This window comes from Euprymna scolopes, chromosome 40 (genome assembly GCF_053919585.1).
Source record: "Euprymna scolopes isolate OS-2025 chromosome 40, ASM5391958v1, whole genome shotgun sequence".
In the NCBI taxonomy this organism is placed as follows: Eukaryota; Metazoa; Mollusca; class Cephalopoda; order Sepiida; family Sepiolidae; genus Euprymna; species Euprymna scolopes.
In genome coordinates this window covers 50867288-50884750 of record NC_136521.1, presented here as the reverse complement: position 1 = coordinate 50884750, position 17463 = coordinate 50867288, and the positions used below count along the sequence as shown (strand labels likewise).

Here is a 17463-nt window from a genome sequence, read left to right as displayed (position 1 = left end):
GGAAGACGAATGATAACTTGTGAAAAAAGCTTTATTCATCAAGAAGTCCAAGTATATAGGCTGTAACAAAAGGAAAGAGAGTTGTTGAAAACCTGCAAAACAATGGACAATGTTAATGATATGACAATTTCCATCTTCGTTCCGGGACTGGTACATACATAATACAAACATTTCCGTATTTTCTTTAATTTTAAATGCCGCCATAAGTGCCAATCTGAATAAGCACCACACTTACAACTACCCCCCCCCCCAAAAAAAATTAGATTCTACTTTTTTAAGCGATTACATGTGAACATCCTAAAAAAAACTTATCGCAAAAAGAATAATTTATAATCTAGTGAGAGGATCAGTTTTACATATAAATTCAACGTAAAATAATTCCATTACCGTTTTAGGCTTATTAAACATGAATATTTACTTTATATATTTTTGTACTCGTGCAGATTAGTATGTTTTAAACCAATGCATTTCAAATGAAAACTACGTACTTGTATGCCATGTCGAAATTAGTATAAATTCCCCAATGTGGGGAAAATGATTACAGGCACAAAATAGAATTCATCGAGCATTATTGTATGTTTTAATAAGGTGAAGAGTTGTGCAACCAATTCTGCATGACAATTGGCAGTTGTGGAAAAAGTTAATGAAAAAAAAAAAGACACAAAAATACCTTTTTATCACAGGCAATAAAACTTTTCTACTTACCTGGCTCGTTCTTTTGTGTTTGAAATTATTTTAAAGCGCTTTCATTGCATTTTATTTTGTTCAAATCCGACTGTGTTAGTTACATTTTCAGCATGATAGACTGGCCACATTGAAGTTTGCTTGATGGCTTTTTCATCTTTTCGGGTGAAAAAAAATAATACGATTGTTCCAAGCACAATGAAATTTACTTTTCTACCTGATTGAAAAGAGAAAATGACGAAAAACCTAAAATATAACTTTGGAGATATTCGTTGAAACATCTGTCTGCCGTTGTTGATTTTCAGTCCAACCATAATATATTTAGCCAAACTTTTTATTTGAAAAAAAAAACAAAAACAAACATTTCCGAAAGACGTTAAAACACAAAAATAGACAGGTAGATAGAAAAATCTTTTATTGCTTTTTGTAACGGTTATTTGTTGACAGCTTTTATTTTTTTCTCTTTATTTCCTGTTGACTATTTCACACAATTGCCAAAAACTCTACCTTAAAACAATGTCTTGGAAATGGCTTGTTTTATGTTAAATAAGCAGTTTCACCCGGCTTTGCTCGGACCCTATGTACTGTTCATAACTTTATGTGCATATGTATATATTAAAAAATGTGAATATGTACAGTAATGCCTTTCTATATAATAGGCTTCCTTAACTACCATAGAGAAAAGTTGGTAGAGACAGCAGAGGTCATATTTTTTTAATTTTGACCTCAATTTTGACCCATTAACATTTATTATTTTGGGCTCAAATTAATGTTTGACCCATGTCCAAGTAACCTACATCTAAAATTTCAAATGTTTAAAACCAAAATTGGCAGAGGAGTTTGGTAAAGTCTGTAAAGGTCAGCTCTGTAAACTTTCACCTCTTGGCAGCCAAATTTTCACCCAAAAACTGGTTAAAAAGCTTGCTGCATGTCTGAATACCCTTTATATAAAATTTTAAATGTTTAGACTCAAAATTGGCTTAATAGTTTGCTAGAGACCATAAAGGTAACATCTTTTGAATTTAGATCCCTTGGAAGCCAAATTTTCAGCAAAAAATGACTAAAAAGCTTGCCCTATGTCTGAATACAATTTATGTAAAATTTCAAATGTTTAGACCAAAACTTTGCTGAATAATTTGGTAGAAACTGCAGAGGTCAATATTTTTTAAAGTTTGACCCCCTTAACATTTATTGTATTGGGCTCAAATCAAATTATAAAGGTAGATCCATGTCCAAGTAACCTATATCTTAAATTTTAAGTTTTTAGAACCAAAATTGGCAGAGGAGTTGGTTTGTGTACATTTCCCTACCAAATAACTCTGTCAGTTTTCAGTCTTCAGACTCAAAATTTGAAAAAATCTTTTTAATCCGGTTTCAGCCAGAAATTTGCTGTTAAGGGGTCAAAGTTTAACGATTTGACCTTTGAGAACTCTACCAAACTCCACTGACAATCTTTAGTCTAAACACTTAAAATTTTAGATATAGGTTACTTAGACATCGATCTAACTTTATAATTTGATTTGAGCCTAAAACAATAAATGGTATGGGGTCACAATAGGGGTCAAAGTTAAGAAAAAAAAAAAAAAAAAAAAAAAAAAAAAAATTGACCTTTGCGGTCTCTACGAAATTACTCAATTTTTGGTCTAAATGTTTGAAATTTTACATAAGATGTATTTCAGATATAGAGCAAGCTTTTTAATCGGTTTTTGGCCGAAAATTTGGGAAACATTTACCTAGGCTCACATCATGACTGTGATACCAGGCATCAGTGAATGTCGAACAAGCCCTTACAGTCCTTTAGTTGAACGGCTCTTAGTGACTAGTTAGTTGGCAAAGTTAGGGTTGAAAGTAGTGGTGGGACGATTAATCGGAATCGGAATCGTTAATCGTAAGAATCGTGTATTTTGGGAGGTATCGGAATCGCATCGTTAAAAAATACCTTAATTTTCCGATTCCTTCATTACGATTCTTTTAGTCTGATGTTGAAAAAAAGAAAAAAAATTCCTGATATTTCTAACCGCAAGAGAGAAATAAAAAGAAACCAAAGAAATTCATTATTAACAGGGCAATGCTTAGTGCCCCTCCTTTACAAGGTTCATTCATTCAGATCTATTGTAATCAAAACTACAAAAGAGTTAACTTGAAAAGAAGTATGCAGGGCTCTACATTGCGAGTAAAAATAAAAAAAACGCTTATCTTTTTGGCGATTGTTTTTTTTTTTACTGACAAATCTTCTAATAGTGAATGAAAATGCTTTTTCAACTTATATTTTCTTAAAATAAAACGAGCAAAGTCAAATTATTTAAACAGTAAAAGGTTTAATAGAACAATATACTTTTTTTTTCTTTTTTTAAAAGAAGGCTTTTGAAAGAAATATCTCTAAAATGAAATTGATCACGTATTATTTCGCAAAGTTTTGACAGTAGTCGGTTTCTTTTGAAGTTTCAAAAAAATCGACCCCATACCTATCTCTTCCAAACCTAAAGTTATTAAATAACCCCTTCGTTAATTTAAGGGTAATTAATTCAATTCAGTCAAGTTTTTTTTTTTTTTAATTTCATTGAAATAAAATCCATTATTTTTTTTTTTCTCTAGAAAGATAAAACCCTGAATTTGATTATATTAAAAGCAGAATAATATAATCTTTTTTCTAGAATTTTAAATTGAAAATTAAAAGTGTTTTGCGCAGTTTTTTGCCGAACGAAAAAGAAATTAATATATATATATTTTTAAAAGGTTTTGTAATCAATTAATTTTTATGTCTAAATAATATTTACGATTAATTAAATAATTTCATTTTAAAAAGTATTTATAAATAGAATTTTACTAAGGACTTATAGTTTAGCAATATTGAACCGCATATGTGAATTGAATACAGTCAACCAAAAAAAAATTCAAAAGAAAATGCGGGTTTGTATTACTGTACACATAGATTCGAAAAAGTTGTCAAAAAACAAATATATAACAAATAAATGTTATCAAAGGCAAGATAATTTATTTTTCTACCTAACTGGATATATTTTTCGTGTTTTTATTCAATGTAACATGTTTATTCAGCTCGAAAAGCATACAGTGTTTACCGATGTATTGGAAAATTCAAAATGGCGCCCGACACTCTCTTTAACACGGTAAGTTCAGGAAAAGATGTTATAAATAATAGACAAAATACTGCTAGAAACTCGCTCAATATATGTTACCGTGACATATTTTGACATATATTCGGTGTTTTTTTTAATAGTATTTTGTCTAGTTTATTATTTATAACACCTTTTCCCGAACTTACCATGTTAAAGAGAGTGTCGGGCGCCATTTTGAATTTTCCAATACATCGGTAAACACTGCATGTTTTTCGAGCTGAATAAACATGTTACATTGAATAAAAACAAAATAAATTACCCAGTTTGGTAGAAAAGTAACTTATCTTGCCTTTGATAATATTTGTTTGTTATATATTTGTTTTTTGACAACTTTTTCGAATCTATGTGTACAGTAATACAAACCCGAAAATGCATATTTGCATTTCATTATGTAAACTTTTATACATTGGTTTCAAAAATTAAATTCTATAAGTTTTTTTTGTTAACTACCGGTTGGTACAATTTACCGCCCCATACCTTTATATTTTTTTCTTTTTGTCTTTTTTAGCGGATTATTTTCAATTAATTATCCAAATAAGTGACTAGCTTTAAAACAAAATTTAATAGTAAATTATTTGTTTACAGATAAACTGAATTTTCTAATATGGCCCAAAGTCCCCAAAAAAGTCTTTTTGAAGATGATGAGTTGAAAGCCATTTGCAAAGTCTGTCAAATTAAAATATCGTGAGGAATAAAACCATCTAACATGACCACAACCAACATGTTAAAACATTTAACTATGAAGCATCCAAATAAATTGGAGGAGCAAAATAAAAAAGAAAAGGAACAAAAAAATTACCAACTAGTCACTCAGAGCAGTTTTATTAGTGAGGGTCGAAATCGCAGTGTCTTTTTTTTTTTTTTTTTTTTTTTTTTTTTTTTTTGCCTACGTCACCATCTAGGTGTCACCATTTTTTTTTAACCCTCCTTAACTTCAAAGAGTAAATACAATATATACAACTAAAAAAATAATTTTTAAAAATGCTGATTCCATTCATGAAAAATTCTTTTAACTAGAAATTAAAACTTAGGTGAAGATAGCTGACTGACAGCAACAGGAGCACTGGTTAACTACTAAACCACGTGGAAAGGTGTGGGGGGGGGGAGGAAAAAAAAAAAGGAAATTAAATGATGATAATAAATTATGATAACCGTCTTTGAAAGGCACTAAACTCCTAAAATTTACTTCTTTAAAATTTTAGGCGGCATTCCCCGGCGATTTTAAAGCACTCTCTCTCTCTCTCTCTCTAAAAAAAAAAAAAAAAAAAAGATTTAATTCTTAAGTTTGGGAAAGATATATTTATTATAACCAAATTCCTGTATGAAGACTGGATCTACTTTATTGGACGTTAATTTGTGAGATAAGTAATTTTTCAATGTTTAATATGTTTTTAAAGTTTCAATTATCAATTAAATTTTTTTAATTGCATTTATTTTTCAATTTATTTAAAAAAAACAGGGTTTTAAATGTATTTTTCAAGGTAACAAGCTTCGAAAGAAGTCTAATAAAAAAAAAAAATCACTTAATTTTTAATTTCGACAACCCTGAGAATTTAATTATTAAAAAAATATTGAAATGTGACATTTTTTTATTTAACATTTCTATTAGTTCAATTAATTTTCTTTCAATAATTCATTTCACTCAACAAACTTCACCATTTTTTGTTTGTTTTTTTTTTTATCGTTTTCTGTAATTTTGGTAATTATGTTTGCTCAATTTTATCTAGTATTTCATTTGTTTTTTATAGTGGTATCATTTTTATGTGTTCCTTTGATATACCCTATTTCAAAATTAGTTTGGCTAAACTTATTCTTCACGTTAGAAACAACGTGTAAAAGCAATGAAAAAGTAAGAAAAAATAATAGGTGTTAACTACTCCTTGTGAATTATGGAGGTCTGAAGAACTGCCGTCACAAATACAACTATCAATAGCTAAACAAAAAATCGTTTTTGAAATTCCTTTAATTGTAACTTTTCGCTATACCTACCTTTTGGTATAAAACACAAAAACTTTCGATTAATGGTATTTCTCATATATGGTCGTTAACGTTGGAAAGGTTATTTTGTATCTACGGCGCCATGTCACGTGGTATATTGTTTTTTTTTTCATTACGCACGTTCATTTATAAATTATTAAATCAAATATTTATCTTTTTTATATTTAATTAGTATATATTTTCGTTCTCTTCCGCTATATTTTTTTCTATTTAATTCATTAAATCTGTTAATTATGAGGACCAAAATAATGAATCGTGTGTATTTATTCTCTAATTTTCTTGTTTTTATTCTGTTATATAAATTCTATTTTATTTGTTTTTTCTCTTAAGGATAAATTCAATTTTCTTTGAGTGTTTTTTTCTGTATTCCAATTAAGTAAAATAAATTTTCTCTAAAATAAATTTTGCTAATTTTTCCGTTTAGTTTACTATATAATAATTTTATTTAAACCAAAACACGACGGTGTAGACATAAAATATCTCTTCCAAAGTTAGGGAACATATTTGGGAACTACCGACCATAAGTATAAAACTACCTGGTATATTTCAAAACAATAATTCCCTAGGAATCGGAATCGGAATCGTACTTGGTATCGGAATCGTTAATCAATATTTTCCTGGAATCGGAATCGGAATCGTATAAAAATTAGGAATCGTCCCAACACTAGTTGAAAGGATTTAAAAAAAAGAAGTTAAACTTTTTTTCCTTTTTTTTTAATAAATTTTTGATTTTTTTTTCTTTGTTTTTGTCGTACAAAGAAGTTCCAAAAGAAATGTTTAATTGCTTCATTCGTAGAATATTTTAATGAAATGTAAATTTCTACAAAGAAAAAAAAATTAAATTCATTTACCGCATTTATTTAACAGATAACAAAATGGTTGTTTTCTTTTGTAGTTTTCGAAAAACCTTAAGTGAAACCATCAGTTAGTATAATATGTAGTTCTAACGTTTTTGTTTTTGATACTTCAAAAAAGCCGACCGACTGTCAAAGTTTTGCAAACTGATACCACGTTATCATTTTAGTTTTAGAAATATTTTCTGAAACCGCCTTCATTCAGAAAATAGAAAGTACAATTGTTTAAATAATTTGACTTTGTTTTAATTTTAAAAAAATATAAAGGTTGACAAGACATTTTTCATTTACTAATGAGATATTTCATTCATTTACTAATGGAAGAGTGTCAGTTTAAAAAAAAAAAAAAAAAAAAAACTTACCAAAAGATAAGCGGAATTTTTACTTTTGATTTTAAATGATGTATTTTCAATTAAGTTTTTGACATAATACCTTTACTTTATGTATCATTTTAAAAAGTGTTTTAGAACAATTATCTTTCCAGAACATTGATTACAAGATGGAAAAAAAAAAAAAAAAAAAAAGCAAATTCGCACAATTTTCTTATTTCAATTCAAGCTAGGCCGAAAAGCTGCTGAAACAGCTTGCGATATCAACGAAGTGTATGGCTCCAGAACCACTACTGAACGCACAATACAATGGTGGTTTAAGAAATAGTCTTGTAGATGTATCGTGGTCGGCTATTGGATGCTGACAATGATCAATTAAGAGCCTTAGTTGATGCCAATCCATGCACAAATGTTTGAGAATTTGCTTCTCTGAATTAGATGTAACCTATACAACAATTTCCAACTACTTGAGAGATTGGAAAAACAAAAAAAATTGATAAATCAGTGCCTCACAAAGTGAACGACAACCAAACCATTATGAAGTGTCATCTTTTCTTTTACACAACAAGACTGGGTTCTGACTTGCGATGAAAAGTCGGTTCTTTACGACAATAAATGATGCTCTGCTCAGTGGTTAGACACTGACGAAGGTTCACAACATTTCCCAAAGCCAGAATTACACTAAAAGAAGGTTTTGCTGACTGTTTGGTAGTCTGCGACCAGCCTCATCCATTATTTATTTATTTTTTTTGAATGCAGGCGAAACCATTATGGCAGTAATGTCAACAAATGGATAAAATGCATCAGAAATTTTGACAACACCCACCTTGGTCAACAAAAAAGGCCCACTTCTTCTCCACGACACTGCCTGACCGCACATTGCTAAACTGACCTTGCAGAAGTTGAACAAATTAGGCTACAAAACTCTGCCTTATCCGCCATACTCTCCAGACCTCTCACCTAATGACTACTGCTTTTTCAAGCATCTAAACAACTTTCCGTATGAGAAGAGCTTCAAAAAACTTAAGTGATATCAAAAATTCCTTCAGTGAGTTCATCACCACCAGAAGGCAAGATTCTTATATTAATGGCATAAATACACTTGTTTTGCGTTGGTAAAAGTGTGTTGATTCTGATGGTGCTTATTTCGATCAATAAACTTTTGTTTGTCAAGATATGTTCATCTAAATTTAAAAGTTAAAAACCGCAAGAACTTTCTTGTCAACCTTATATATAAAGTGACCTTGCGTGTGGAACAGTTTCTATTAAACTACTCTCGACTTTTGGTCTACAGACTTTAAGTATGATATATAGGGGATTCAGATCTGTGGAGCAAATTCTATTTGGTTTTTAGTTGGTAAAAATAGCTGCTAAGGGATCAATATCGAAAAAATTAGAATTTGGCAGGTGTAAGTCAATTAAACATGTATCCTCTATACATGTGGAAATATATGTTTAACTATGTTAATTTTTCAAGTTTTGATATGCATATCGATTTTTTTTTTTTTTTTTTTTTTTTTTTTTTCATAGGAGTCGCCACTTATCAAGGCCCGGAGGCCACTCAAGGATAAGGGTTATTGAGTGTACAGTATCAATGGGATAATATTGTAGTAATTGTTAGTAATGGAAATTTGGTAAATTGGATTACTTAAGGAGGGGTGGTTATTAAGAATTTGTTTATGTTGAACTTGAAGACAATCAAGTTGTAGTCAGCTGAGAAACAAGCAAATGGAACAGAGTTCCACAGGCGTGCAGTTCTAAGAAAGATTTGTTCATGGAATCTACGTTTGATTTAGGCACAGAGAAAGAGTGGGGGGGAAAATTATTGACAGTGGTTTCAGCCAAACGGGTGTTTTTCGTGAAAGATTGGTGAGGTGGGGGGGGGCAGAGATTGGAGCTCAGACGAGCACTTGCCATAGAAATAACGATAAAACAAAGATAGGCTTGCAACGGCTCTTCTGTGGGAAAGAGGTAGCAGAAAAGAGAAAAAGCCCCCCCCCCCCCAAGCTATGAAGTCTATTTTGAACTCTGTCAAGGCAGGATAAGTTGCTTCTAGCAGCTCCTGCTCAGATGTGACAACAGTACTCCATCGTTGGCCATATTTGGCTTTTATATAGGTAAAGAATTGCATCAGCAGTGAGATATCTACATTTTTCCAGCGACCTTGGCTCAAATGTTAACAAAAACGTTGGAGAGCTATGTTTTGATTTTGATTCTAGTTGCTGGTACCGAAGTCATTTTTTTTATTTTTTTTTTACTTTTTTTTTTACTTTTTGAAATCACTACTATATATTGGGTACAATATAATAATCAATTGAGAATTGGCTCTATAATGATAAATACAAAATCACTTACAAGTGATTATTACTTAGCACTTATATACTTACAGAGTTTGACAAGGTTGGAGGTTACATTTGTCTGAAACATACTCAAGATAAGAACGGTAGTTCGACTAATCAAAATTATCAATTCTCATCTAAAAAAAAAAAAAAAGTGAAGCATGCATGATCCCTCGTGAGTGCACAGTGAACAAGTCATAAAAAAATTGACTAAGTTCAGCATTCCAATTTAGTCCCCAAAAGTCCCCAGGGAATGTCAAATCCTGGTGAAAATGAACAAACGGTGCAGTTTTAGGCCTTTTAGGCATATGTTAATCTGAGTTTTGCGCCATGCAAAAAAAAAAAAAAATGATTAAGTCCATTATCCCCCCCCCCCCATTTAGCCCCAAAAGTCCCCAAGGCCTTAACACATTTACATTTGAGTTCAGCACCATGCTAAACTGCTAAGTAGACATACACTGGAAATTTTGGACAAATATGGTAAAATAGTCCAAAAAAAAAAATGGAGTGTTTTTATTAGCTCTAAAAGAACCCCTGGTGCACACCGAAGAGTTATCACAAAGTATAGACAAACAAAATTATATAGAAATCAGTTAGTTACAACTTTTCGGAAAGTTTTATAAAAATCCAAGGCATCAATTTTTTATTAATAAGCACCAATAGAGGAGGGGGACAACTGGAGTTTTCCTGGAAAATCCGGTCTGTTACATTTTTACTCATATCCTGTTTAATGTTTGTGCAAAATTTCAAAAAATTCCAAGGCGTAGTTATTGAGAAAAGTGCGGACGGATGAACGGACAAGGGTGAATTTACAGATCCACCCTCCTTTTGTCAGGGAACCCCCCCAAAAAAGGTTCTGAAACCTGAGAATTTGCTAAGAATTTAAAAGCCAGAATTGACTTTCTATTTGTCATTTAAATTCTTTGAAAGTTGTGAAGGGCCATGAAAGTAATTCTTATTTTATTTTTGCTCCAACTGTGGCTTTCAAAAATGGCTTTTTTTTTCCTTTTTTTTTTTTTTTTTAAATGGAGAAATGGAATGTGTTCTGACGGATTTAATTTAGTAATGAAATTTTTTCACCCCAAACAAGGCACATTGCCACTTTGGTGTAGGGGGCTACTATCGTGGGCAACAACTACTGGGATACTATGTAGGGATTTAGGCAGCAAGATGTTGGTTCATGTTACACTTGAATTTCTGCACGTCAGTACAGTTGGGGAAGCAGGGACCTGGAATGGAATTCCAAAGTGTAGCGGTTCTGGGGAAGAAACTACTGAAGTAGAAAGATCTTTTACATCTAGGGATCTCTACTGTGTGGGGGTGGGATTTAGCTGCCTGTCGGGTTTGTCGAGGGTGTTTACGTCGTGGGGCACAAGTGCTTGCAGTTCGTCAGAGCATTCACCATTAAAATATTTGTAGAACAGGCAGAGGGATGCAACATTTCGTCGATGGGACAGAGGCTGAAGCTTAGATGCTAGTTGAGGGCCTATCAGATTGGCAAATCTCTTTTGAGCCTTGTGTAGGAGCAAGAGACTAGTAGCAGATGCACAAGCCCAAATATGACAGCAATACTCCATACATGGGCGAATGGTGGCCTTATAGAGGTACAGGATACTTTCAGGTGTTAGTAGTTTTCTAGCACGGTAGAGAGAGCCTACCTTCTTTGCAGCAGCCCTGGCAATACTTTCAATGTAATTGTTCCAACTCATGTTTCCTGTGAACGTTAGGCCAAGGAGTTTGAAAGATGTACTATCAGATAAAGAGTTGTTGGTCATTGCTATTGGTAGTAGAGAAGGTTTCTTGTAATTATTGTAGGAAACAAGTTTAGTCTTGACAGCATTGAACGTGACCATCCATTTTTGTCCCCATTCCACTACAGATTGGAGGTCATCCTCTAGTGTTTCTGCCATTTCTTTTGATATGTGTTCATTTGTTTTCCTGTCGTGCTTGTTATAGTGTGGTGTCATCAGCATATATACCCATCTCAGAGGCAATTTTGCTGGGGAGGTCATTTATGAATATTAGGAACAATAGAGGTCCAAGGATAGACCCTTGGGGCACTCCCGCATTTATATCATATTGTTTAGATGTACAACCGTCGAGGACAACCTGGATGTTTCTCTTATCTAAGAAGGATTTAATTATATTAAGTATTCTACCAGTGATACCGTATGATCTAATTTTCCTGAGGAAACCCTCCTGCCATACCCTGTCAAAAGCCTAAGATATATCTAGAGCTACCGCTCTGCCCTTCCTAGCTTTGTCCAGTGAATGGTATATACATTCCGAGATTACAGTTATGATGTCTGCTGTGGAACGGGCTTGTCTAAATCCGTATTGTTGGTGAGTCAGAAGTTTAGCATCTGTAAGGTGATGGACTAGAGCATGGTTAATTAAGGTCTCAAATATTTTGGCAAAAAGTGGGAGGAGGCTAATGGAGTGATAATTTAATGGGTCAGTTCTTTCGCCAGAATTCTTGAATACTGGTACAGCCCGGAAAGCAAGATTCGTTAAGGCATTTTTTGTAGAGTTTGGAGAGAACTGGAGCTACTTCGGCTGTAGATTAGATTATTAAAGTTTTAATACTTCACGCTTGTATTTTTTATGTAAATTTTTTTTTTTTTTTTTTTTTTTTTATAGTGCTAATTCATTGAAATTTTTGTTTTTATTATTTTTGTCTTGAAGGTTTAAAATATGACTGGAACCAGACGGCCGAACTTGTTACAATCACTTTACAATTAGAAGATGAAAGTGATATTGTCAAGTTTAGCGATCCAGAATTTTCTCGGACTGGAGTATGGATGAAATTCCCAGGTTTGTGTTGTTTTTGTGTATTTTTTTATAAGAATCACCAATTTTATGCTTGGAAAATCTAAATATCAAATGATTATTCATATTTTTTTTTTTTTTTTTTAATCATCGGACTACTGTTCTCATCTTGAGTGTGATTTTCACAATGTTTCGGTCGATGTAACCTCCGACCTTCTTCAGGTGTATCTGGTCGACCCTGGAAATGTTTCTGTTGAACTTGAGAATTTGAACTGAATTTCAAACAGAACCCTTTATTTACTTCACTGGGGGTAGCATGCTCTCGTTCTGTCAGCCATGATTGGATAGAGGTCCCAAGTAATTTGCAATTTTTTGGTTGCTCACACTGAGAATTTTTAACCTTCAGAATATCACTTTTACAATTGATTTTTCCAATTAATCTAACCACTGCACCATGGATCCTTGTGGAAAAATATCAAATTATTATTCGCAAGGACCCATGGCGCAGTGGTTAGATTAATTGGAAAAATCAGTTGTAAAAGTGGTATCATTCTGAAGGTTAAAGGTTCAATTCTCAGTGTGGGTGACTGAAAAATACAATTGCAAATTACTTTGCACCTCTATCCAATCATGCCTGACGGAACAAGAGCATGCTACCCCCATGAAGTAAATAAATAATAAATTTGAAAATTCATCTAGGGGTTGACAAGATACACCTGAAGGAGGTCGGTTACATCGAAGGAAACGTTGTGAAAATAACACTCAAGATGAGAACGGTAGTTTGAAGATTTAAATAATACAATAACCAATCCTCATCTCAAAAATTCAGAAACGCAAATTATTCTTGGAGAGAGTAAGAGAATATTGTATGTTTTTTTTTTTTTCTTTAATTTTTTTTTTTTATTTTGTTCGCCCTAAGCAAGGCATATTGCCACAGATGTAAGGAGCCACTGATTAGCAGACAGCTTTATAAAGTGCATTTTTTTTTTTTTTTTTTTCTAATTACATTTTCACCCCAAACAAGGCATATTGCCACTTTGATGTAGGGGGCTACTATCAGTAACTTTCTAGCACGATAGAGAGAGCCCACCTTCTTTGCAGCAGGCTTAGCAATGATCTCAACGTATCTATTCCAACTCGCATTTCCTGTGAACGTTAAGCCAAAGAGTTTGAATGAAGTGCTCTCAGGTAAAATATCTCTAGCAATAGCTATTGGTGGTTGGTAAGGTTTTGTGTAATTATTAAAGGAAACGAGCTTTGTCTTGGCAGCGTTGAACGTTACCATCCATTTTTTATCCCAATTTTACTACAAACTGAAGGTTTTCCTCAAGGGTTTCGGCTATTACCTTAGATATGTGCTCATTAGTTTTCCCCGCGTGCCTGCTATAGAGCGTGGTGTCATCGGCAAATATACCCATCTCAGAGACAATTTTATCAGGTAAGTCATTTATGAATATCAGAAATAATAAAGGTCCAAGGATCGATCCCTCGCATTTATATCAAAGTTTTTGAATATACGCCATCGAGGACAACCTGGATTCTTCTCTCATTTAAGGATCTAATTATGCTAAGCATTCGTCCAGTAATACCATAGGATTTTATTTTCATGAGAAGACCATCGTGCCATACCCTGTCAAAAGCCTTAGATATATCTAGGGCTACTGTCCTCCCCTCTCCTGCCTTATCCAGTGCTTGTTATAAACGTTCAGAGATTACAGTTAGAATATCTGCAGTAGAACGGGTTGCCTAAATCCATATTGGTGGTCTGACAGAAGTTTAGCAGCTGTAAGGTGGTGGACTAAAACTTGATTAATTAAGGGCTCAAATATTTTGGCGAAAAGAGGGAGGAGGCTAATTGGTAGATAGTTTAATGGGTCAGTTCTTTCGCCAGAGTTTTTGTAAACTGGTACCACAGAAACAGTTTTCCAGCAGTCAGGAAAGCAAGATTCTAAGTAGGGAGTTGGGTAACAAGATGTAAACACGGCTGTAGAAATGGAGAGAGAATTTTAAAGTCAAGGGATAGAAAGAAAGGGGTTATTAGAAGAATGTTTTCCAGCGTTTGAGGATTTTTACAATGAAGGGGTGGGGTTTTGCTGTTGGTCGGGAGTATGCACGTTGAGGAGATGCAAGTGTGGTAAGTTTGGTAGCGCAGACGCCATGGAAGTACTTGTAAGATTTGCATGGTGATGCAACATTAGGATGATGGGACAAGGACTGGAACTGCAGTACTTATGTTGCAGAACTTTTTTTTAATGCACTTCATTTTATCTTTTTAAAACATTTTCTTTCTCTCTTTAAGATCTAGATATCATTTTTCCAGCGTGATACTGAATTATATATACAGGGGTCGGACAAAATAATAAAGACATCCTGTGAATTTTGGCATCAATTAATAGGTGTTTTAAACCTATAAAAATCTTTTTTAAAAAAATTGCCAAAATGTTGGTTTCATGTTTTCAGTAAGATAAGGCTTTTTGGAGTGGTCCCAAGAATGTCTACAGTGCCGTTGAAAGAAGAAAAATGTGTAGTTGCAAAGCTTTTTCTGCCCCCCCCCCTTTCCAACACTGGTCACATTTAGATAATTTGGTTGAGTACTTATGCACTTATGTTACCGTGCTGAAGTAATAACTAGGGCTATGACAACAGCATATTCTTTTCATTGTTTTGACTTTCGAGTGTGTATTTGTTGATATCTTGTATGCTTTTATATAGAGTGATGTGGTTCTCGGTTGATTAACTGTGTCGGATGTATACTCGAGAGTCACAACAATGAAAAGAATATGCTGTTGTCATAGCCCTAGTAATAATATTATTTTGAAAGCCACTCTTAACATGAGGAGGGGAGGGTGTTTTGTAACTGTTCTGTACTCCACCTAACAAATTAATAAAATATAAAAAGATATTGTGAAAATTGAATTTAACCTGAAAATCTATTTAAATATAGTGTGGTAACAAAAGTGCATAAGCACCTTCAGTTGCACTATATTATATGTCCTGAGAAATAAAAAAAAAATATGCTGCACTTGATTAAAAACAAAAATACAAAAAAATCTTTGTAACTTGGAATATAGATTTTTGTCATTTATTTTATATATAAAATAAATATATATTACATATAACACAATTAGAGACTGTAATTTATAATTTACAAGAATTTATCATTCAGCAAGATACTCAAAAAGAAATATTAAGATTTCCTTGATCCGCAGAGTTTCAAGGAATATGTACTTTTCACCCGAGGAAAAATATTAACAAATGATTATTATTGTGAAGTTATAATTTTGCTGGCGTAGATTGAAACTGTATTATATGAAAACTAATCGTATAAGGGGAAAAAAAAAGTTAGTGTAAAAAGTTAATGCAACGGAGAAAAAAAAAAAATGAAAAATTAAAACAAATAATTAAATTCAAATGAAAAGATATGCAGTGGCAAGGTTGTTCCAAAAAGGTGAAATGGTCATTCCAAAAAGGTGAAATGGTCATTCCAAAAAGGTGAAATGGTCATTCCAAAAAGGTGAAATAGTCATAAGATTCAATGTTCGCATGAGAAGCAGTCAGACTTGTAATGTTGACAAAGCGATCCAAATTAAATTTGAAAGTCTTCAGGTTAAGGAAATCTTAATATTTCTTTTTGAATATCTTGTCGAACAATAAATTGTTGCAAATTATAATTTGTGTTCTTTTATGACAAGCTTTTCTATTTTGGTTGTATTGAGCTTTTTTTATTTGGTTGGGATTGTTATATAAATATTTATATTCTCTTTGCGTTTACAGGAGTTTTTGGCTTATAAACTTAATTTTTATTTTTATTTAATTAATTGGAATTCTTATTGAGATGAGTAATTTATATCATTTATTCATTAATTTATTGCGGACTATTATCCTCATCTCTATCCACAATAAACGTCTCTATCCGCTGCCTGTGGCACAGTGGATAGACGCTGAATCTCTACGGTTCACCGTGAGCATTGTCTGTAGATAGCAATTTCAATCCTCCCCAAAGTTGGCCAGAGGCTTAGTTGGCCAAAACGTGGTGGAAGGCAGTAATTGCTGAGGATGATGGAGTTAGGAGATTCAGAGTTGCTATCCCGTCGCGGTAAACACCTGACGAAGGCCAGAGGAATAGTTGGCCGAAACGTTGTGAAACAACAACTAAAAGATGAACATAATAGTCCGCAATAAATAAATGGATAAATTAATTTTTGCTTCTTGATTTTATTTATTTATATATAAAATAAAATAAAATCCGATCCCGCATTTTGCTAATTCCTACCCTCTGATGAGAAGGAAAGTATTTCTTCAAAACTCTGTGGATTAAGGACTATCCACTTATCTAGTGTTTCCTTTTCAGATTAAATATGTTTTTAACTCATTTCGAAGTGTTTTTTAACATGTTTTATTAACTGTTTGCTCGTATATAGGCGGAAGTTTCTCAAACTCTTTCGGCTATCATCTCATCAGGAGAAAATCGATAGCGTACAAAATAATATGTCGAAACTTTGTTGTCCCCATACTTTTGGCACATTCAATAGTTCCCCATTAGAACTCTTGAAAGTTTCGACATATTATTTTGTACGCTATCGATTTTCTCCTGATGAGATGGTAGCCGAAAGAGCTCTTGAGAAACTTCCGCCTATTTTATTTAAAACTGTATATAAATTCTGTACCTCCAAACATTTATTTATTTATTTATATATATATATATATATATATATATATATATATATATATATCAATCTTTATATAAGAAGCTCATTGTAATTACAGAGCAATATAGAAAATAAATGACAAAAAGTTATATTCCAAAATTCATGATGTTGACCATCTTATAATTTATTCCTTTAATTCAGTTGACTTATACAATTCTTGGCAGTATCTATCTGTTTCGTAGCGTAATATGGCGTAATGGAAAAATATAAAGGTAACTGCAGCTTCTCTTCCAATTTTCGGATTTTAATCATTCCAAATCACATTTCAATTCGTTTCGACGGATTGATCGTTGCTATTTCTTCTTCTGAGTTAAGGGCATAATAGATTCACTATCTGATTTTGTGCTATGAAACAGATACTGTCAAGAATTGTATAAGTCAACTGAATTAAAGGAATAAATTATAAGATGGTCAACATCATGGGTTTTAGAATATAACTTTTTGTCATTTATTCTCTCTTTCTCTCTCTCTATATATATATGTACTGTGTGTATGTGCGTACTTATATGTTTATATATTTAAGACTGACGTGGCACCTTCTCATTGGCTATACCTCCTTCTCCTCCTCCTCCTCCTCTACCTTTCTTCCTTTTCCATTCCCCTTTTCTCCGTGCATCCTCATACTTTCACTACACCGATGAAGA

General features: G+C 32.7%; 1 protein-coding gene across 1 annotated transcript in view; it reads left to right on the top strand.

Annotated features, from left to right (window-relative positions):
• Nucleotides 1–17463, top strand: part of LOC145265559 (ubiquitin carboxyl-terminal hydrolase 19-like) — a 110297-nt gene that overhangs the window by 7468 nt on the left and 85366 nt on the right. The window contains exon 2 of the mRNA XM_080121534.1: nt 12027–12155. Coding sequence (XP_079977660.1) covers nt 12027–12155 — 129 coding nt within the window. The remainder of the gene's footprint in view (nt 1–12026; nt 12156–17463) is intronic.